The sequence below is a fragment of the Dipodomys merriami genome, unplaced genomic scaffold (genome assembly GCF_024711535.1).
Source record: "Dipodomys merriami isolate MVZ:Mamm:240054 unplaced genomic scaffold, mDipMer1.0.p SCAF_34, whole genome shotgun sequence".
NCBI lineage: Eukaryota > Metazoa > Chordata > Mammalia > Rodentia > Heteromyidae > Dipodomys > Dipodomys merriami.
The window spans coordinates 4,598,676-4,618,316 of NW_027204937.1; the positions used below are offsets into that span (position 1 = coordinate 4,598,676).

General features: G+C 41.0%; 1 protein-coding gene across 5 annotated transcripts in view; it reads left to right on the forward strand.

Annotated features, from left to right (window-relative positions):
- Fggy (FGGY carbohydrate kinase domain containing) overlaps window positions 1-19,641 on the forward strand; it is a 377,144-nt gene that overhangs the window by 13,622 nt on the left and 343,881 nt on the right. For 2 of the 5 annotated variants that reach the window (XM_069987159.1, XM_069987163.1), the window contains exons 1-3: window positions 4,051-4,128; window positions 9,346-9,608; window positions 18,727-18,838. In XM_069987159.1, coding sequence (XP_069843260.1) covers window positions 4,059-4,128; window positions 9,346-9,608; window positions 18,727-18,838 — 445 coding nt within the window. In that variant the 5' untranslated portion in view covers window positions 4,051-4,058. Of the gene's footprint in view, window positions 1-4,050; window positions 4,129-9,345; window positions 9,609-18,726; window positions 18,839-19,641 lie in introns of those variants that run through there. The other 3 variants (XM_069987161.1, XM_069987162.1, XM_069987164.1) reach the window with 2 other exon arrangements.

The following is a 19,641-nucleotide window of genomic DNA, read 5'->3' on the forward strand; positions in this document are numbered from 1 at the left end:
ACCAGGCCTCAGTTTCCTTAAGTTTTCATTTTCCCCTAAATGACTTTAGTCCCTTAATCTTAAGGGAAGTACATGGAGGAATAACTCCTGTGTTTGCTATAAGCTTGCTATGTACCTTGTTTTCTCTTTGTCCATTATGCTTCAGCTTTACCTGAGCCCATTGTGAATTTGCCTACATTTGACAATATTCATTAAGGTTGGTAGGATCTTCTGTTGACTTAATTTGAGTGGCTTTCTCAGAAAACCTGCGGATCTCAGTATTGCATTAAAAGTCCAATTAGCTCTGTAGAAAATTACTTTATAGTTAGTTATCTTAGCAAATCAACCACAATGAAGGAGAAACTACATACATACTGAAATTATTCAGAACTCAAGTCCCTGACAGAGGAGTACATGTGACAATAAGTCACTAAGTATACATACACTTTTTCCCGTTGTGGACATAACTTTGTAATGGGCATATCAGTGCCTCAAATAAACTAACTTTGCATTTAGACTTAGGAATGAGTTCTCTGTTATGCTTGTTCTTAGGTTTTTCTGCTTCTAGATTCTAGCACAAGTGATCATCAAACCCAAACTTGTGTTTTTAGTGACCTTGGATTTCAATTGTGTTTGGAAAAGGTAAACTGGCCATTTGGGAGGAAGTGATGAATAGGTACTCATCTGCATGGACTTCCTCTCCATCTTCCTTCCTGTGGAAGGAACTTCTGTCAGGGAAGGAGACTGCCCTGATGAGAGGCATGGTACACCAGTCACAAAGCCATACAGAAGACTTGTTTACAGTTCTTCTAAAACTCTCTGAAAAAATCCTTACAATTACTTTATTTATTGTTTGTGCCAATGCAGGGTCTTAAACTCAGTTCCTTTTGCTCTAAGTTCTCTACCCATTCCCTCTCCCTTCCCTCCCCCTTCCCCCCCCCCCCGCTCCCCCCCCACATCTGGGACTCTACACTTGGGACACACCTCTACTTTTGCATTTTGCTGTTTAATTGGAGATACGAGTCTTGGGGATGTTTACCCTGGCTAGCTTTGAACCTTGATTCTTAGATCTCAGCCTCCTGAGTAGCAAGGATTATAGATGTGAGCCACAGGTGTCCAGCAACAATTTTCTTTTAACAATTTGTGTATTAATTCTCCACCCAGTTATTCCTCTATTTCCACATTTCACTGTATTGTGCTTGTTTGTAGACAAGCAAGTGCAATAAATCAGAGCGTAGAGAAAGCATTTCTAATAATTGTCTTAGGTGTCCCATTATAAATGGACTTATAAGCTTATTCAAGGTTAGCAGAGGCTGAGCAGCTTGATTAGTTAGTATAGAAGTCTTGGTCCTTTCAAGTATGGTAGCAAGAGTTTATCTCTGGCTGAGACAGTCCTGGATTTGTTTATGACTGCTTCTCTCTAAAGGTTTTCTATCAGTGGAAGATGGATCTTTTTAGCAATTCATTGCATAAATGGCAGAAATCATACATTCCACCCCTCCCTTCCCTTTCACCTCTTTTTTCTTCCCTCCTTCCCACCCTCCCCCTTTTCCCTGGGGTTTAAACTCAGAGCCTCACATTTGCTAAGCAGGTCCTTTACCATTTGAGCTATATCCCATGTTCTTTTGACTTTAGCTATTTTCCGGGTAGGTTGTTGCGGTTTTTGCCTGTGCCAGCCTGAACCAGGACCCTTTTACTTAAGCTTCCTGTGTAGGTGGAATCACAGGCATGAATGACTATGCCTGTTGAGATTTGCCTGGGTTAGCCTTGAATTGTGATCCACCTGATCACTGCCTCTTGAGTAGCTAGGATTATAGACATGAGCGACAGTGTTCAGCTCCTCATCGTCTTTGATAAGAATGCTAGTCCCATTCATAAAGACCCTGGCCTCATGACTGAATCACCTTGCAAAGGCCCTGCTTTTTAACACCATCAACAAATGAATTTGGGGAAGACATAGACATTCAGACCATAGCAATGTAAGCCTGACAATTTTTAAAATCAGAGAACATGTTTTCAGTCTCATGTTTTGTTACCGAAAAACTGAATATTTGTTTTGTAGATATTATGCATTTAGAGATGGTGAGAATACCTAGGAATAGATGATACAAGTGCAAAGACTGATGTATCAGGATGTGATTCAGTGATAAAAGCACAGGTGAGCCAGAGAAACACATCACCTATAGTATCTTTGGTGATAACTGTACTGTTTACTTTTATTTATAAAGAGATTTTTGCTGTTGAAGCTCCATTATATCCATTACTTCCTTTAATCATCACAATAACTCCTTGGAGTAAGTTCTGCATAATTCATACACCTCACTTTATGCTTGGAAATGGAGACATCGGTGAAGGGGCTTGCCAAATGGCAGTCAGTGGTGGGTGCATCTGGGACAAGTGTCAGGTCTCCTGATTCCTGCTCCAGTCCAGTGACCTTCACACCTCACTCTACCACGTAGGGTTGAAGAACTGATTTTTCAGTGTGAATTGTCTTCCTTTTTTTCCAGGTGGAGTGACTGGGACACTTGCTTTATCCATGTCTCAGCTCCTTCCTGTGCCCTGCGTACTGAATTTACTCTGTGTATGCACTAGGAATAGACAGGTGGCTAAGACAGGTGTGGCCCATGTGCTCACTTGGCAGGACAGTCCCCTTCCTGTTGGTGGGGGAACTGTCACACTCCTGGTTGGTACTTCTTTTGAGAACACCTGGGCTGAGAAACAATACATGTGTTGGTGTTTTCTCATATTCTGTGGTGTCTGGGGTTTCTTCATGCTCTTACAGAGTCTTGAGGAACTGCATGCCCTGCAGCTCCTTTGTGAATCTTGGGTATTCAGAATCTTGAGGTCTTTCCAGTTGAGTGACTCCAGGTGTGAGGGGGTGGCCCTCAGAGTAGAGCAAGGGTTTTTGTGGGTGTGTGTTTTGATTTTTTTTTTTTTGGTTTGATATTTAGATTTTCATCTGAGTCTGAGAACTGGCTTTTTCTTTTGGTTGGTCATGGGGGCTGAACTCTGGGCCTGGGGCTGTCCCTCATCGCTTCAGCTCAAGGCACCCTACCACTTGAGCCACAGGGCCTCATGCATGCAAGGCAAGCACTCTACCATTGAGCCAACTTCCCAGCCCAGAACTAGCATTTTCTTTAGGCAGAAAGCGTCTGTTGGATATTATTTGTTGGTCAAGGAATATGTCTACTTTTGATTTTAATTTTTGTTTTTTGTTGTTGCCCCTCCCTTTGCCCTAACTCCCTTAAATCAAGAAGTTCCTGTTTCTTATTCTCTGACTCACACAGTTCCCCTCCCCTCCACCGCCGCATTCCCCCTCTTCCCCATTTCCCTTGCTGCAGTAGACCAGGTCCTTTGTTATACATGAGTGTTGGACATCAGTGATGGATGGAAGATTATCTTAGCTCTCTAGGAACTGGCCTAGGTAAGAGCTAGACCTAGCTTCTCAGCAGCTGCCAGGGGATGGTTGTGCTACTGCCTTGTGCCTTCCTTCCCTCTGATGCCACAAACTGGGATGGTCACCCCATACCTCATTGGAAGTATGCTCATAGTGCCAGGCCACAGGTAGGTCTGGATAAAAGATGGCTTGTGTAGTTGCCACAAACTCTACAAATTTGGGATCTATGAAGTATTTGGATTTCTTTTGAGTTAGTGTGGGCAACCTGAGAACACAAAAATAAAAAAAGTCTTCCCTGAGCTGCAAAGCTGGAACTGTGGAGGAAGACTATGGGAGACAACTTTTACTTTAAGAGGGAAGTACCTGCTCCCAAGAGCATTTGCTTTGCTGGGACCACAGAGAGAACCAGTTTTTTATTGTTGTCAAATTCTTTTTCTCCTATGTCAAAATTTACCATCTTAAAGCATGTGAGACTTATAAAAAGTAAGATTATTTAATCCTTGCTGTTAAAGAGGCTGAAGTTTACTCAGTACTTAGCTTCATCTAACTAGTTGTACCAAACTCCTGATTGCAATGTAACCAAATAAATAATTTGTGTGGGGCTTGAGTACACAAACTCCCAGCTGAGTCCAAAGATCAAAGTTGAGAGAGGCAATTAAAAGCCTTCACTGATTCCTGGGATATGTTCTGTAGTCTCGGTCACCAACCGAATCAATCCTGCAGGGGTAGCTCTTTAAGAAATAGAATCAAAGGTAAGGCAAGCTCATCTATCCCAGTGGGCTGGGGGCCTGGGAAGTACTGCCTCTGCTACTAGGTTATTTAGCGGGAAAAGAAGAGGAAAACAGAAACACACACACACCTACACATACACACATATATTTTTAATCACAGTATTTGTAGCATTAATTCCTTCTTTAGATAGGCGAAATAGAACAGCCTTGATTTCCGGGTCCCCCTTCTTTTCTTCACAGGGCATCTGAGCAGCTTGCACATTTATAAAACAATCAACTGCAAAGTCTGTGGTTTCCTGTGGCACATTTCTAATAATATTTATACAGGCCGTTATTTAATGAACCGTATAAATATTTATCATACGGAGCAGCCTTTTGATCATAAATAGAGGCTAAAAGTCAGAGCAGCTCATGCTGGGGAATTGGAAGGAGGCCGTTTGGGGCCTCTGAGACTGAGACTTTGTAGACTGAGAAGTTAGGCATGGCTCAGGAATCGTGTGCGGCACAGCTTGAATTTCTCTCCAGTATTTTTCTTTCTCTTGGCTACCCACAGCCCATGCTCTTATTTTTCTCGGCCTGACTACCCTCCCCACACCCTTAACAGCTGTTTTTCTTTTTAGAGTATTCATCTTTGCTTAAAAAAAAAAAAGAAAGAAATGGAACTAAAGTTTGAACTCACCATTCATAAGTAGGTTTTGGAGCTGCACTGACATAGCCTGGAATTCTAGTCCCTCTGCTTCATGCCATGTGGTCATAATCAGCTTCATCTTCTGGGGAACCTTAATTTCCTTGTCTAGGAAATAGGGCCTTTTTTCTGGATACCTCACTGGGTTGTTCTGGCTTTTTTTTTTTTTTTTTTTAAGTGATGTTATTTGAAGTTACCAAAGGCTTTTCGGCTTTTAGCTTGGTATTAGGGAAGGAACTTGGTATTGGAAGCTGGAGTTCAAATCCCTGGGTGAGGGTTACTGTTTGGGTAATTTGGGGCAAACTGCTTCCACCCTAATCTCTGAGATAGTTATAGGTTTCACAGCCTGTTTGGGTTGAGCATGTGTATGGAAATGATTGGCACAATGAGGATCCTAAATACAAATAAATACACTTGAAAAGGAATACTATTTTCAGTTTTGCAATTTGAGCTCACTTTCTGTGGCTCAGAGGTACCAGTGGAATATGATTTGGAGTCCAGGGCACAGAGAGCAGACAGTACTTGTTGCTCCAGAACAAAGGGCACAGGGGAGGAGGAGCAGATGACTCTCATTGGAGAGAGAGAATGCCCTGCTAAGCTTTTGTGCTGCCTGCATCAGCTTGCAGGGAAGCTAACTAGCTACTCAAGGGCTCTCACTTGCTTATTTTTGGGTTCAAGGTATAGAAACAATCTCAGAGATTATTTAACAGGGGGGGGAAATGTTGAACCTAAACCACTTAATCTCTATTAGCATCTCTTAGGAAAATATGCACTAGGTAGATGAATGAAGAAAGAAAGGGTGGCATTGGGGAGATGCAGTCATAAAATTCAATGCTTGTTCTACAAAACTAAGAAAATTGAGGGAAGGGTTTGGGTTGAGAGGGATAAGGGAGAATGATGTAAGGGAGTGACATTGATCAAGATTCGTTAGATTTGTAGACTACTTTGTTGAATGACACCTCCTTTGTACAACTACTTAAAGATAAAAATAAAATTCAAAACAAAACAGAACAGAACTGGGGTGTTTGGGTAGATGTTGCTGGGAGGTCTGACGCCTGGGCTCCCAGAGAGAATTTTCTGGGATGCCTTGATGTGATGTTATGCAAATGATGGTTCACTGGGTTTGTGGAAGATCAGTCTCTGAAGAAGACATCCTGGATTCTGAGTTATCTAGCCTAAGTACCCTAGGCCAGGGCCCTAACAGAGCCTAACAGAGCATTCAGGAATGGGAGTATATCAGAAGGCAATAGAGCATGCCCAGAAAGGTTAGAGGCTTTGAGGTAAGAGGGAATGGTTTGCTTTCAGTTGTACTACTCATTAGTTACATGAACCTTTGGAGTCTTTTATCTGTCTAGGACCCAATTTGCTCATGAGCAAAATGGAAATGGTAATTGTTACTGTTTTGGAGAATTGCACTAAGGATTTAAAATGGCTTTGTAAGCATGCTGCTTAGCAGAGGATCAGATGTGTAGTAAACTTGTTGCCTTTTATGATTTCCCTAAGTGTAGGTTCCAAAGATATCCAGGTCATTCACTGAGTCACAGAGGACTTGTTGAGTTTCTGCTGTGTGCTGTGTCATGCACTGGGCATCCTGCTGTGACCCAGGCAGCAGATGGAGTCAATTGGGTAATGGTAACACTGCTGTACTCTGTGTATGAGGTGGGGGAGATCTCCTGAAGGACAGGCTCTTCCCTAGATCCAGAACCTGAACTGGAGCAAGCCCATGGTCAGCTAGATAGTGGAGGTCTGCTTCTTTAGACTTAAGTGGAGAGGAATCAAGATGTGTGGGTACTAAAAGGATGTATTTTCTGCAAAGGAAGACAGAATTAAAAGTGAGGAAGCCTGCTATGTGGATCTGAGTCAGGCCCGTGGAGAATCTTTCTTCTTGCTGTTGGCAGGAGGGAGAGAAGCCTTGCTAGTGATTAGCTAGGTCTGTATAAGCCAAAGATTCATATAGATGCTTCATTTCCTATTTCTTTCCTTGTTTCTCTCCAAGTGTAGCATCGTCTAAGATGTACTAAAGGACAGAGAGCTCTTGGCTTGCTAGGGCCAGTGTCAAGGAGCAGCTTCCTGTGTTTTCACAGTGGACAGGGAGAAGTGGAGAGAATCCCAAGTGGGGCAAGGAGATGACTGGTTGGTGCAGGGAGGGTAGAGCAGTTAAGTTGGGTCAGTCTTCCTCCTCTTTTCAGGCAAAGAAACTGAGGAGGCTCTGCACCAAGGCATCCTCCCGATTCTATCCCTCCCTGTGTCCTTAGCTGGGGGGCCTAGTACCTGACACAATCTACACTTCTTTGAGTCTCAGACATGGCTGATTGTGAGAAGTACTGTTATTTCATATACCACAAAGAGAAAAGATGTTACCAGTCAATTGCAAAATGCCATTGCTTCTAAGAATTATGTTTGCAGTTTAGTGTGGGAAACAGTGAGTATCACAGAGTTTAAAAGATAGGTGATTGTAAGAAAATCAGGAAGTATTTTCTGTTGGATAGATGAAGAATACAAAGATTAGAAGGCAACAGTTCACTAGTAGGTATAGTGAATTGCCACATAGTGATACTAGGACAATGACAGAGTACCTCTAGGACAGCCTGGGAATGTTACAGCCTGCCCCATCTCAGTTCATGTGAACACCATGTGACGCATATGCTGAAATTGCCTAGCACATTGCCCCAAAGTAAAACAGATTATGTAAGGAAGGAAATCGAACGAAAGACTTAAGTTAGAAGCACTTGCATTTAATAATCTTTCCTTTTTTCTCTTCTTCCTTTCTTCCTTTCTTCCTTCCTTCCTTTCTTCCTTTCTTTCTTTCTTTCTTTCTTTCTTTCTTTCTTTCTTTCTTTCTTTCTTTCTTTCTTTCTTTCTTTCTTTCTCTCTCTCTTTCTTTCTCTCTCTCTCTCTCTTTCTTTCTCTCTCTTGTCTTCCTCCCTCCTTCCCTTCTTCCCTTCCTCCCTACCTCTTCCTTCCTTCCTTCCTTCCTTCCTTCCTTCCGTCCTCTCTTTCTCTCTTTCTCACTCTTCTCTTCTCTTCTCTTCTCTTCTCTTTTCTTTTTGGAATATATATCCAGGAAGCAGTAATCGCACATCTGCTGGCTGACTTGCTTTAGGGCCCCCATGTGTGATCTGACCAAGGAAACATTATCTTTCCCGAAGTAGAAGGGTACAAGGAGCTGCTGAAATTGGACTTGGTTGAAATTGGACTCTGGGCACTTAGATTGCTTCAGTTCTGCCCCAAGCTCACTGGGGAGTTGCAGCATGTGTACTAGTGTTGTCGTCTCTGGGTTGCTCTTTGTGTGGTAGACAGAAAATGAAAAGCCTCTGTGAGATTTCTATGTCATATGTGCTAATTTGACCAGAGGGGATTTGAGCAGCCACAAGGGCAAAGGAATACCTGAGCATTCTCTGGTCAGATTTCCTTGTAACTCACCAGTGGGCTGTAAGGAAAACAGATTATCTAACAAATTCCTGATCCTGCTTCCCCTGGGGCTGCTCCCAATTCTCACTCACCTCATGACACCACTATGATATATTTGCCTCTTCTCCAGAATGATACTGCAAGCTTTCATGAAAGAAAGGAGAGAGGAGATGTGGGATTGCGAGAACAGACATGGGACCTTAGACCAGGCAGCCCGTGAGTGAGGCTATGTAAATTCCTTTTCTTCCCACAGTCCTGTGTTCTCATAAGTCTTTGGCATCATGTGTAATAATGTGTTTTTGCTATTTCTGAGTGGGACCTAACATGCAACAAAAAGTTACCTACTTCTTGCCGTCTCACCTTGATCATTGGGACAACAGAGATTTAAAGACACTCACTTTCTAGAATCTTAGTGAGGAATTGAGGCCATGTATATGTCCTTTTCATACTACTTGGTCTAGAATAGATGCCCAGTAGTTAATGGCTGACTGGAAAGAGGATTCCTTTTCAGGACCATGGCCACTGTCATGTGAATTCAAATTCTTTAAGAACAGATTCATTGCCATTGTCTCTACCTCTTATTTGCACTTACTACAACTTTGCTTAATATGTAATTACATTCCCGTTCCAGGAATGGGAATACCATCCATATCTGAAGCCATGACTGTCTTACCACGCACCTAGCATAGCATCTGTAAAAACTTTTGTTGGGGCCAGGTATGGTGGCTCATGTCTATAATTCTAGTTGCTCAGAAGTTGACTATGAGGTGGATTAAGCCTCCAGACCAGTCTGTGCAAAAATTTCACAAGACCCTATGTCAATGCGTATAAAGCTATATGTGGTGGTATGTACCTGTTAGCCCAGCTACAGAAGAAACACAAAGAAGAGGATCTTGGTCCAGGTTAGCTGGAGTTTAAAAAACAACAACAAAAACCAAAATGAGACTTTATTAAAAGAAATAACTACAGCTAAGAGAACACTGATCGTAGCTTAAATGGTAGGGTACCTCTAGCAGCACAAAGCCTAATATCACCCAAATCAATAAACAAGAAACTTTTGTTGGATAAATAAGTGATAAATGGCCACAGTTAAGTGGGTACTCTCCATTTCACTTCCACCTTCATGTTTTCTGTCTTTGCAGGTCCACTGGTTGTCATGAGTCACGTGGGTTCTGTATTGGTTCATGACAGCTGGAGGACTACAATGTCAGGTGGAGAACAAGAGATGAGCAGCTACTATGTAGGTGTCGATGTTGGAACAGGAAGCGTCCGTGCAGCCCTAGTGGACCAGAGAGGGGTTCTTGTGGCTTTTGCAGACCAGCCAATTAAGAAGTGGGAGCCTCAATTCAACCACCATGAGCAGTCCTCTGAAGACATCTGGGCTGCATGCTGTGTTGTCACAAAGGTATGGACAGACCTGTGGTGTTTTCCCCTATGGATGCTCCTACCTACTCAGTGTTTGTCATGTGTCTACCTGACACCAGGTACTATTCTGGAGTCACTTGCTTTACAGAGCTTAGCAGCATTAAGCTTTGCCTGTCTGGAACTTGCTATGATAGAGCTTGACAAACTGCTGAAATCTGCTAAGTCCTATGACTATGGCTGGATCTAAGCCTGAGGAGGCTCAGGATAGAGGCTACAGAATCTTGAGATGAACAAATGTGGAAGGAGTCCCTGATGATCATAGCAAGCTCCTAATGTGCCTTTACTGTGGCTGAAATGGGTGCGCATGCATTGTGTAGCCAGATCCTCCCAATAGCGCTAAAAGGTGGTAGTCACTACCCCTGGTTTTATTCAAGAGGAAATGAAGAACAAGAAGTTAACTAACCCAAGTTCTTATAGCTAGCAATAAAGTAAGGAGGCCAGGTCTGGCTGTGCCATATTGGCCGCATGGTGGATGGTAGGGTCTGGAATCTTGTCTTCATGCTGGGAGAAGGAAATGCCCCAGCCATTACCTACCTGCCAGGTGATGGGCATTCCCAGATCCCTGAAGGCAGCAGCGGGCACTTGGGACACTTGGCTGATAGGTTACTGACTCTGTCAGTCCAGAGCCTGGGACTGGCAATTTCCTGTGGACTTCCCGTGCTTGGACCCTATTTAGGCCCAGCCCAGCCCAGCCACCATTATGCCACACGATGTGTGTCTCCATGATCATGTCCTGTGACCTGTCTCCTGGCTCATGTCAGGTCATCATGGCATCCCAATCTAGCTCTCCATTGGAGCTTAATTGGTTTGTTGGTATTATTTTTGTTCTTTCTTCCCTCTCTGGCCTGTTTCTTAGCTATGGTAAGTATATTTGGAGGCTACAGGCCTCCAATATTCCATCTTCCACAATGTGGCTTCTGGATTAATTTACCTCAGAGCAGTAACAGCAGGGGCAGGACCAGAACCTAAGCAATTTGACTCCAGATCTGTGTTCTTCTTGACTCTCCTGCCATCCAAGTAGACAAATGAGGGAACCACATTTTGGGCAAAAGGAACAGCAATCATAAAGGCATAGGGCGTGAGCCTGTGATAGGTTCTGAGAAAGTGAGAAATCTGTGTCTAACTGGAGCATTTCCAGTATGTAGTGGCAGGTACTCACCTCAAGTAGCCTTGGACTTGGTTCTACCTTCTGGCTTGGGGAAAAGAGTGATGATAGACAGGACTTGTTCATATTTCATTTCACTTGTTGGTTCGACTTTGGATGCTGGTGCTCAGTAAGGATCAACATCCTTTTATCTTTTTTTTTTTTTTTATATCCTCCCCTCCCCCCCCCGCCCACCCAGAGGGAAAACTAAAGTCCTGAATTCCTTCTTCTCCCCATTCCTAGCTTAGTTCCTTAAATATTCATGAGGTACTTGGTAATTTGCAGATGGACAATTCACCATTCTGTCCCTATCGATCAGTCTGTTTAAATTTTCATGAGCTCTGGGCTGCTGTTAGTGCCCCCTGGAGAAGAAGGCCAAAGGAGGTGGGGTGGGCAGCACTGGTACATTATGCAGGAATAAAAGAGGGGTGCATCTCTCCACTGCCTGTTTAATTTTTCTCTGCTCTCTACCCCCCCTCCGCTCCCCTTCCCCCCATCCCATTCGTGCCTTGGTGAAAATCTGCTCTTTGCCCTTGGGTCTCCTTTGTTCTTCTAACATATAGCCTTTCTGGCCATTAAGGAAATTGTCAAGGAAAAAAAAATATATATATATATATAGAGAGAGAATCCCCTGATGAAAAGCTACTTTAAGAATGGTCTCCTGTAATCTCAGCTTGGTTTAATGGTGGAGTTTTAATCATCTTCCTGCAGGGGCGGGTGCTCATCAGTTTGAGTCCTGTGAGCCTTGTAAGTGCTGTGGGCATTTGTCCGCTGCAGTGCTGTTTCCATATAGCAAACCTGCATAAAGCTCTTGGGTCTTGAGCCATTTCTCTCACATGGAGAGGTGGCCATGTGCCAGAAGCCGCAGTGTAGGCACATCTGCTTAGAACAGCATCGCCGGGGTGAGGGGAAAAGGAGGGGAGGCGTGTTTAGAGAGGGAGCAGGTCACACAGCATGCATCCTGGAGCCAGACATCAAGGTTAACATCCCACTACAACTCTTCAATTTGTGACCTTGGACCACGTTACTATTTCTTGCCTCAATATTTTAACCTGTAAAATAGGATTGGAGTTATCTGCCTATGGTTGGGATGATTAAATGGGTTAATGAGTAGAAAATATGCTAATGGTGCTGAGAAATAATCATAGCATTTCTTAGGTTGGCCATGATAATGAAAACAAGTGCATTCTGGAGGAGATTGAATTTCTGAGATAAAATATGGAAAATAAGAAGCCCATGGGTAAAGCATATGGTTGTTAGAAGGGGCCAGAAGAGATGGTAACTCAGGTGGGATTAAACAGTAATGTAAATCTCCTACATTCATAGAACCTTTATTATAGTTTGCAAAACACATTTATATCCATTTGATCATCTTTACAAGGCAAGTAAGGAAGAGGGATTCATTCCTGTTTTATAGGTGAGAAGTCAAAACTTAGGGTCATTTTGTTCAGGGAATTTCCCAAGATCACTCAGTGATAAGCTAGGATCCAAATAGGTCAAATCTATGTGTTCTATTTCTAGAAATGTGCCTTCATCCTTTGCCTACATTACTTAAACATCCCAACTGATATCTGTGTGTGTGCTCTTCCCTCTGATCCCTACTTTCATAGCAAGAGCGAGTCCCTTTTTCCTTTCCCTTCCTCTGTTCTTCCCTCCCCTCTTCTCTTCTTTTTCTTTTTCTTTTTTCTGGGGAAAGAGTTCCACAGTGTAATCCAGGCTGGCCTGGAACTCATTATGTGTTTCAGGCTGGCCTGTTAAAACCAGTCCTCCAGCTCACCCTCTCTAGTGCTGGAATTATAGGTGGATACTATTGTATCTAACTCTTGCATGTCTTGATCATGTCACTCTCTGTTTCCAACCCTTCATTTACTCATTGGAGCCATGATATGGCCTTCAGGTCTCTGCACGGTCTGGGGCTGACCTGTTGCCCATCTCGTCTAATGATGCCTCCGCATCTTTCTGTTGTAGCTATATCCCCCACCCGTAGTGTCAGACTTCTGCAGAATCCTTCCTCAGCCTGTCCAGTCTTCCTGTCTCCAGCTAGAATACCTGGACAGCAGCATTGGCAGAGAAATAAACAAGGCAGGGGCTGAGAGGTTTGAGGAAGGAAGGTCTCAGGTGACTTGGTGACAAAGTAGAAGGAGATGGGATTTCAGATCTTGGGTTCTTAGAAGAATGTTGGTGCTACTGACATAAACAGAAGGGTAGGGCTTCCATTTTCTTGCCCAACCATCAAGGAACAACACCATACCTAATCTAGGAAGCTGTGTAGGTAATAGTCCAGGACTGTATTCATTCCTATCAGAAGTTTCTATAGTAGGTTTAACAAGATACTGCCTTCTTCTAGGAAAGATGTATCTCATACAGACTGTTTTTCTTATTGCTAGTCCCACTTCAGGGCCTTGTATTGGCTATATCTCTGCCAGGAACATTCTTCCCACATTTTCACAAGGTCACCTCACACATTTCTCTTCATGCATTACTTCACATATTTCTCTCAACTTTCCCTTTCTTAGAAACCACATTTTCCTTCTCTGATACTCCTGATCATCCTCCCTAATGTATACCTACGTTGTATAATTTGTTTGATTTGTTTGCTATTTTCTATATACACTAAAATGTAATCCTCAAATGAGCAAGGTTTAAAAAGGAAACTTTACTCTCTTATTTCCCAAATAGCTAGAGGAGCACATAGCTTGACCTTGGTAGGGGCTTGATTATATTTTCTAAGGACAGGCTGAGTAAGTGAGCGAATTGTGCAAGTTCCAGGAAATGAGGAGACCGAAGGAACTAGAATTACAAAACTCCATGCTTACTCCAAGCAGACAAAGGCATTCAAATTTATACCTAAAAGATTCCTGCACCGGCCACAAGCAGGATTCAGCTCCCGAAGCCCCAGGCTTTGACCCTGAATCTAAATAGAACCGAAGATTAAAAAAAAAAAAAAGTGTGCTTCTGACCCTTGCAGTTCTCTATTTAGAGAGTTTCTGGGGAATGGTACCTCTCCACCCAATATCAGAACTTGCTGATTTAAAACACGTGCAAGACCAAGCTCATTCCCCACAGTAAGAACAAAGAAATGCCCAATCCCTTCCCCAAATATTTGTTTGCTGCCTCAGAACTCTGAGTTGACAGTTGTTAGACATGGACCAGGATACCAAATGAGGCTGCAGAAATCTCCTTCTCTGGAAATTCTTTAGAAGAGCAATGTGCTTTCTTTCTAACCAGGGAAATTCTCTTGATGCCAAGCTGTTGGACTGAGTTTACTTGGCTGCTTTCTTCTTTCATTATTAGGAATATCAATAAGAATCCGTGGGTCTCTCAGTCAAGCCCCAGGGGCCTTCTGGCAGTGTGATCCTGACAGCCATCTTCCTGGGGTATTTGGATGGCTGAGGGACATTGTGGCACAGGGCAGATCTCAGCTATGGGTCAGTGTGATTGGGAGCCATTCCCTAGTAAAACTGGAGAAGTAATAATGACTAGCAAAGTCAGAATTAAATGCATACTACCATTACTTGGTGAGTTCTTTCTGAGTGGTCTCATATTTTAGAAGTGGCAAGACACTGAGCCCCATTTGTGATAGAAAAACTCTGATTTGAATACAGAACTGGATATCTTCAAAGGGTCTTCTTAAAATAGATTAAGAAATCATTTTCCTTATTCCTACTTGAAAGTGTAAACCTATTATAAATCCTTAAAAAGATCTGAGTCTATACCATTTTTCTCTTACTCGTCCCTTTGCCTGTGTGTTTTCTGATACACAGAGTATGCTATGCGCTGTATGTTAAGATATTTCATGAACATAATTAATAAGATGGTGAGTGGGTCTCTCCTCTCTTCTATTTTCTGCAAAGGCATACCAGTTCCATGGTACTTTCAAATTCTTAACTTGATCCTTACCTGGGCTGTGTTTCCTACTTTCAGAAAACCAAGACTCAGAAAAACAAGGAGAATAGTACAGAAGTATTGGTTGTATGACTTTAAGAACAGAAAGGACTCTGGTCACCATATCCCATGGCATTGCTTTAATGGTGCTGCCTGTGATATGGGGTTTTGTTGAGTCATGAACATTTCTCAGGCAGGCATACACTGTCTGGACATAAAGCTATCAAGGCCACATACATAGAAGTTAGGGCTAGCTCAGTGACTGACTGATGTCCCATGTGGTTCAAGAAAGATTTGAAACAGTTAACTCCAGTAATAGCTGCTGTTGACTGTACATACCCTGAATGCTAGTTGTTGAGTCAGTCACACTTTATTTTGCTGAATCATCATAAATGCACTAGAGATTCAGATTTTAAGCAATACCTACATCTAGCTGAGGAAACTGGTTATCTAGTTTCCTAAAATCAGACAACTAGTAAATGGCCAACCGGTTTCAACCTCAGGTGGTTTGTCCCCAAAGGCATGGGTTGGTACCAGCCTCCAGTGATTTCAGGAAGAGGAAAGTGTCTGTAAAGATTGTGGAGGTAAGACCCAGCAAGGCTGGAGAGCATCAGGAATGGCTGGACGGGATTTTATTGTGCTGTACTCTACATTGGGTGGCAGAGCTAGGATTGGAATCTAGAGCTTTGGAACTTATTGTCACAAAACCATGCTGCCTGTCAGGGAATAGGTTTGGCAAATATATACTGCTCTCTGTCACAGATGGGTCACTAACAAATTTGGTTTCACAGAGCATATGGCCTCTTCATCAGTGAATCTTATGGACAAAAGAAAATTCTTTGTGATCAAAATCCAGCAAAGACTAAGAGAAAAACACAGAAAAAGTTCTAACTTTGAATGCTGGCTTATCATCTACTAGTTGTGTGTCAAAGGCAATTCTTTTTTTTTTTTTTAATTTTATTTTATTTTATTTGAGAACATACTGTACAGAGGGGCTACAATTACATGGGCAGGATAATGCATACATTTCTTATCAAAGGCAATTCTTTAACCTGTCTGTAAATACAGGCTCACCCTTTCCCAGCCATTACTTTATTTTAAGACACAAATATTAAATATCTGTTTTATAACATTTATAAGAGGAAAAGGGTGTTGCAAGGATTAAATGAGTCATCTGAAATAGATAGCACATAGATGTTTATGCCTTTTGATAGATTTATTACCTATTGGTAATATGATTTGAAAAATTAATGGTTTTCTTTATTGGAAATGCCCAACAGTTGTGTATAGCTCTTTCTTGAGTAGCATATTAAATAGTAAAAAATGGAACCCTAAATTATAAGGTTTCACCAAAAGCAAATAGAGTTGCATATTTTAAGATAAATGGGGATGTTTACTTTCATGAGATTTAAAAGGTTATTGTCCTATTTTAAGTTAGTGGGAAATGTTACAGATTATGGCCACTTGTGCTTTTCTAAAAGAAAAGCCCTAGAGAAAAATAGAATTACTTAATCTCTTATTCTACAACTTTTAAAACTTACAGAAAGGAGTGGAAAAATTCTGCAGATGCACTTCTGTCTCCATTAACAATGCCGTGCATTCTATTGTAACCTCATTACTATATCATGAATATTTATCTTTATTAGCTTGACTTGTTTTTAATATTCAAAAGCTTACCGTACGATGTACAAACCATAAAATCCATTCATTGTGAATGTAAAATTCAAGTATTTTAGTATATTTACATGGTTGTACAATCTTTACCATAATCCAACGTTAAAGCAATTTTATTATTCCAAAAATATTCCACTGTGTCTATTAACAGTCAATTTCCACTCTTAGTTATAGGTAATTATCTGCTCTCTCTCTTTATAGATTTTCAGACTTTTCTTATTGGGCTGGCTTTGAGTCACAGTGCTCCGCACTTTAGCCTCCTGAATATTACACATGAACCACTGGGTACTGCTTGAAGTTCTTGTGATAAACTCATTCGTGAGTGATGTTTTTTACATCATTCTGAATGGAATTACTTTCCTTTATCTTCTAGTACCAGGCTTTGAACTAAAGGCCTCACACTTGCACCCAGTGAAGTTCATGACTGTCACTCTGCTATTGAACCATCCATGCCTCCCAAGTGTGGAATTACTTTCATAATTTCCTTTTTGATTTATTAGCTTCTAGTAAGTAGGAATATAATTGAATTTTAGATTGGAAGCATGGTTTCAGTGGTGAGCACCAGCCAGTGAGCAACAGCATCAGATACTGTTTGAGTTCTGGTCTCAGACTAAAAAAATACACACACACACACACACACACACACACACACACACACACACACACACACACACACACACACACACACACACACACACACACACACACACACACACACACACACACACACACACACACACACACACACACACACCACACACAGACACAGACACACACACACACACACACACACACAGAGTTAGATTTTTATATATTACCCCTGAATCCTGTAATCTTACAAAAATTGATTATAGATTCCATAGGATTTTCTACAAATAAAATCATAGTATCTGCAAAGATGCAAACCTTAACTTCTTGTACAGACTGTATACTTTTAATTTCTTTTCTCACTGAATTGTACTGGCTATAATCTCTATGATAGGTCACCTAGAGGTGATAAAAGTGAATATTCTTGCTTTATTTATGCTGTGGAAATAATTCTTTTTACTATTAGGATATTAGCTATACATTTTTGATAATGTGCTTTTTTCAGTTTGTATAAATTTTCTTCCATTCTGATTTATTGGCTTTCTGCAGGGAGGAGGGAGAAATTGCTGCATCTTTTGAGAGGATCATTTGGTTTTTGTGCTTTTTTATTCTGTTACCATTTATTAATAGGTTAATAGATATTACAACTCCCTTTCAATCTTGGGGTACCTTCATGTAGACCTGGTATACAAAGCCAGTTTTATACATTGCAAGATTTGGATTGTTAATACTTAAAGTTTTTTTATACCTATGTTCATGACTAATATTGGTGTGTGCTATCCTTTTTTTTAAGTTATTGTAGTTGATATCAAAGTAATGCTGACCACATAAAATTTGTTGGAAAGTATTTTATCTTTTAGTGTATTTTAAACAAGTGTTCTATTGGTTTTTTTTTTGTAAATATTTGTAAAATTCCCCAGAGAAACTATCTAGACCTAGAATTAGTTTTTGGTTTGTTTGTCTCAACTGTTTTATGTATAAATTTGACTTTTCAAGAAAAATATGCTTCACAGTTTGCCATCTGGCTTTGATCAGTTTCCCACAGCCCCAAAGCAGTTGTTTCTGATATAGTTTTATTTTGCTGACGATTTGATGACCTCATCATTCCACTATACGCAGAAGTTGGTCTGCCACCTTTATTTAAGTTTCTGTATAGTACCCCATCTTATGGATGTGCTATAGATTATTTAACAGAAATAGTTTTTGATATTTTTAAAATATATTCTCAGCTGTGTTGCTATAAGTTTACTTACTTAGTAATATTTTGCTAAGATAGTTTCCTGGAAGTGGGATTGCTAGGCCAAAAGGTATGCATATATGTAATTTTAATAGATACTATAAATTATTTTCAAAAGCTATATTCAATAATTTCATTGCTACAATAATGTTAAAAAAGGTCCACTTTCCCATTTCTTGTCATTACTATAGTCTGTTGTTAATCCTTAATGTTTTTACCAATTAAAAAACAAAATTTGATATTTTTATTGTATTTTTTTATCTCATTATAGCGAGCTAGAAGTATTTTTAGATACTATGATCATTTCTTTTTACTTACTAAGTGACTTTTCATGCATTTTGCTTAATTTCTAATTTGGTTGATTGTCCCTTTTCTCATTAATTAAAAAGATATGTTGAAATCTTTGTGATATTAAACTTCTATCTGACTTAGGATGCAAATAACTTTTTTTGCATTGTGTCATTCATTTTCTTCTCATCCTACATTATCTTCAAGATTTTAAAAGCTGGGTGGTGTAATTATGTTTCGCTTTGTGTCATGTAACTTGTATTTTTTTTTTTTTTGAAACAGAAAGTTATACAAGGAATGGACTTAAACCGAATTCGTGGACTTGGGTTTGATGCCACATGTTCCCTGGTTGTCTTAGATACGCACTTTTGTCCTTTACCAGTAAATAATGAAGGTAGGACCATTTTCCCTTTCCTGAGTGGTGGAAGATGGGCCGGGGCAGTCTTGGCTGATGAGTTCAAAGGGCCCAGATGAGATTTGGAAGTGAAGTGTAGAGTCCAGATACAATATCCCAGAGGTTAAAATACTTCCTAGTTGGTGAGACAAAGGACAGGGGTAACCAGTGCAACAGCAATATTCACAAGGCAGTATGTTGGAAATAATCTGTACAACTCAGGGAGGGAGGAAAAAAGGGTGGAGGGAAAGTGGGAGAAAAACAAGGGAAGGGGTAATAAGTTTGACAAGAAATGTACTTATTACCTTACTTATGTAACTATAACCCCTCTATACATTACCTTGATAATAAAAATAAATTTTTAGAAAAAGACTTCATAGTAAACAGCATTGGGGGATGGGGCCTGGAAAAGACTTGGTTGTATAAAACCTGAGACTAATAGTGGAGAGCCTGGTGAAGGCAAGACACTGAGTCATTAACTCCAAGTGAGTGGCCTTGAAACAGATTTGTGGTTTGGATGTTTTCTTGGGAAGGCAATATCAGTATTTGTGGTCGCTTTGTACATAAAGCTCTTATACCATGTTCATTTAAGTGGATGAGCCAAGTCCATGTAAAAGATACAGGGCAAAACAGGACCATGAATCACGCAGAAACTGGAAACAGATGGCCTCTCTATTCTCAATAGCCATTCCTTAAGACATGGGCCAAGTCTGAGAAAAACGATAGCACGTGTGAAGATGCACTCTTACTGATATTTGATCCTGCAAGACGTGCAAGACATCAGGGAGTGGTGGAGACTGTGA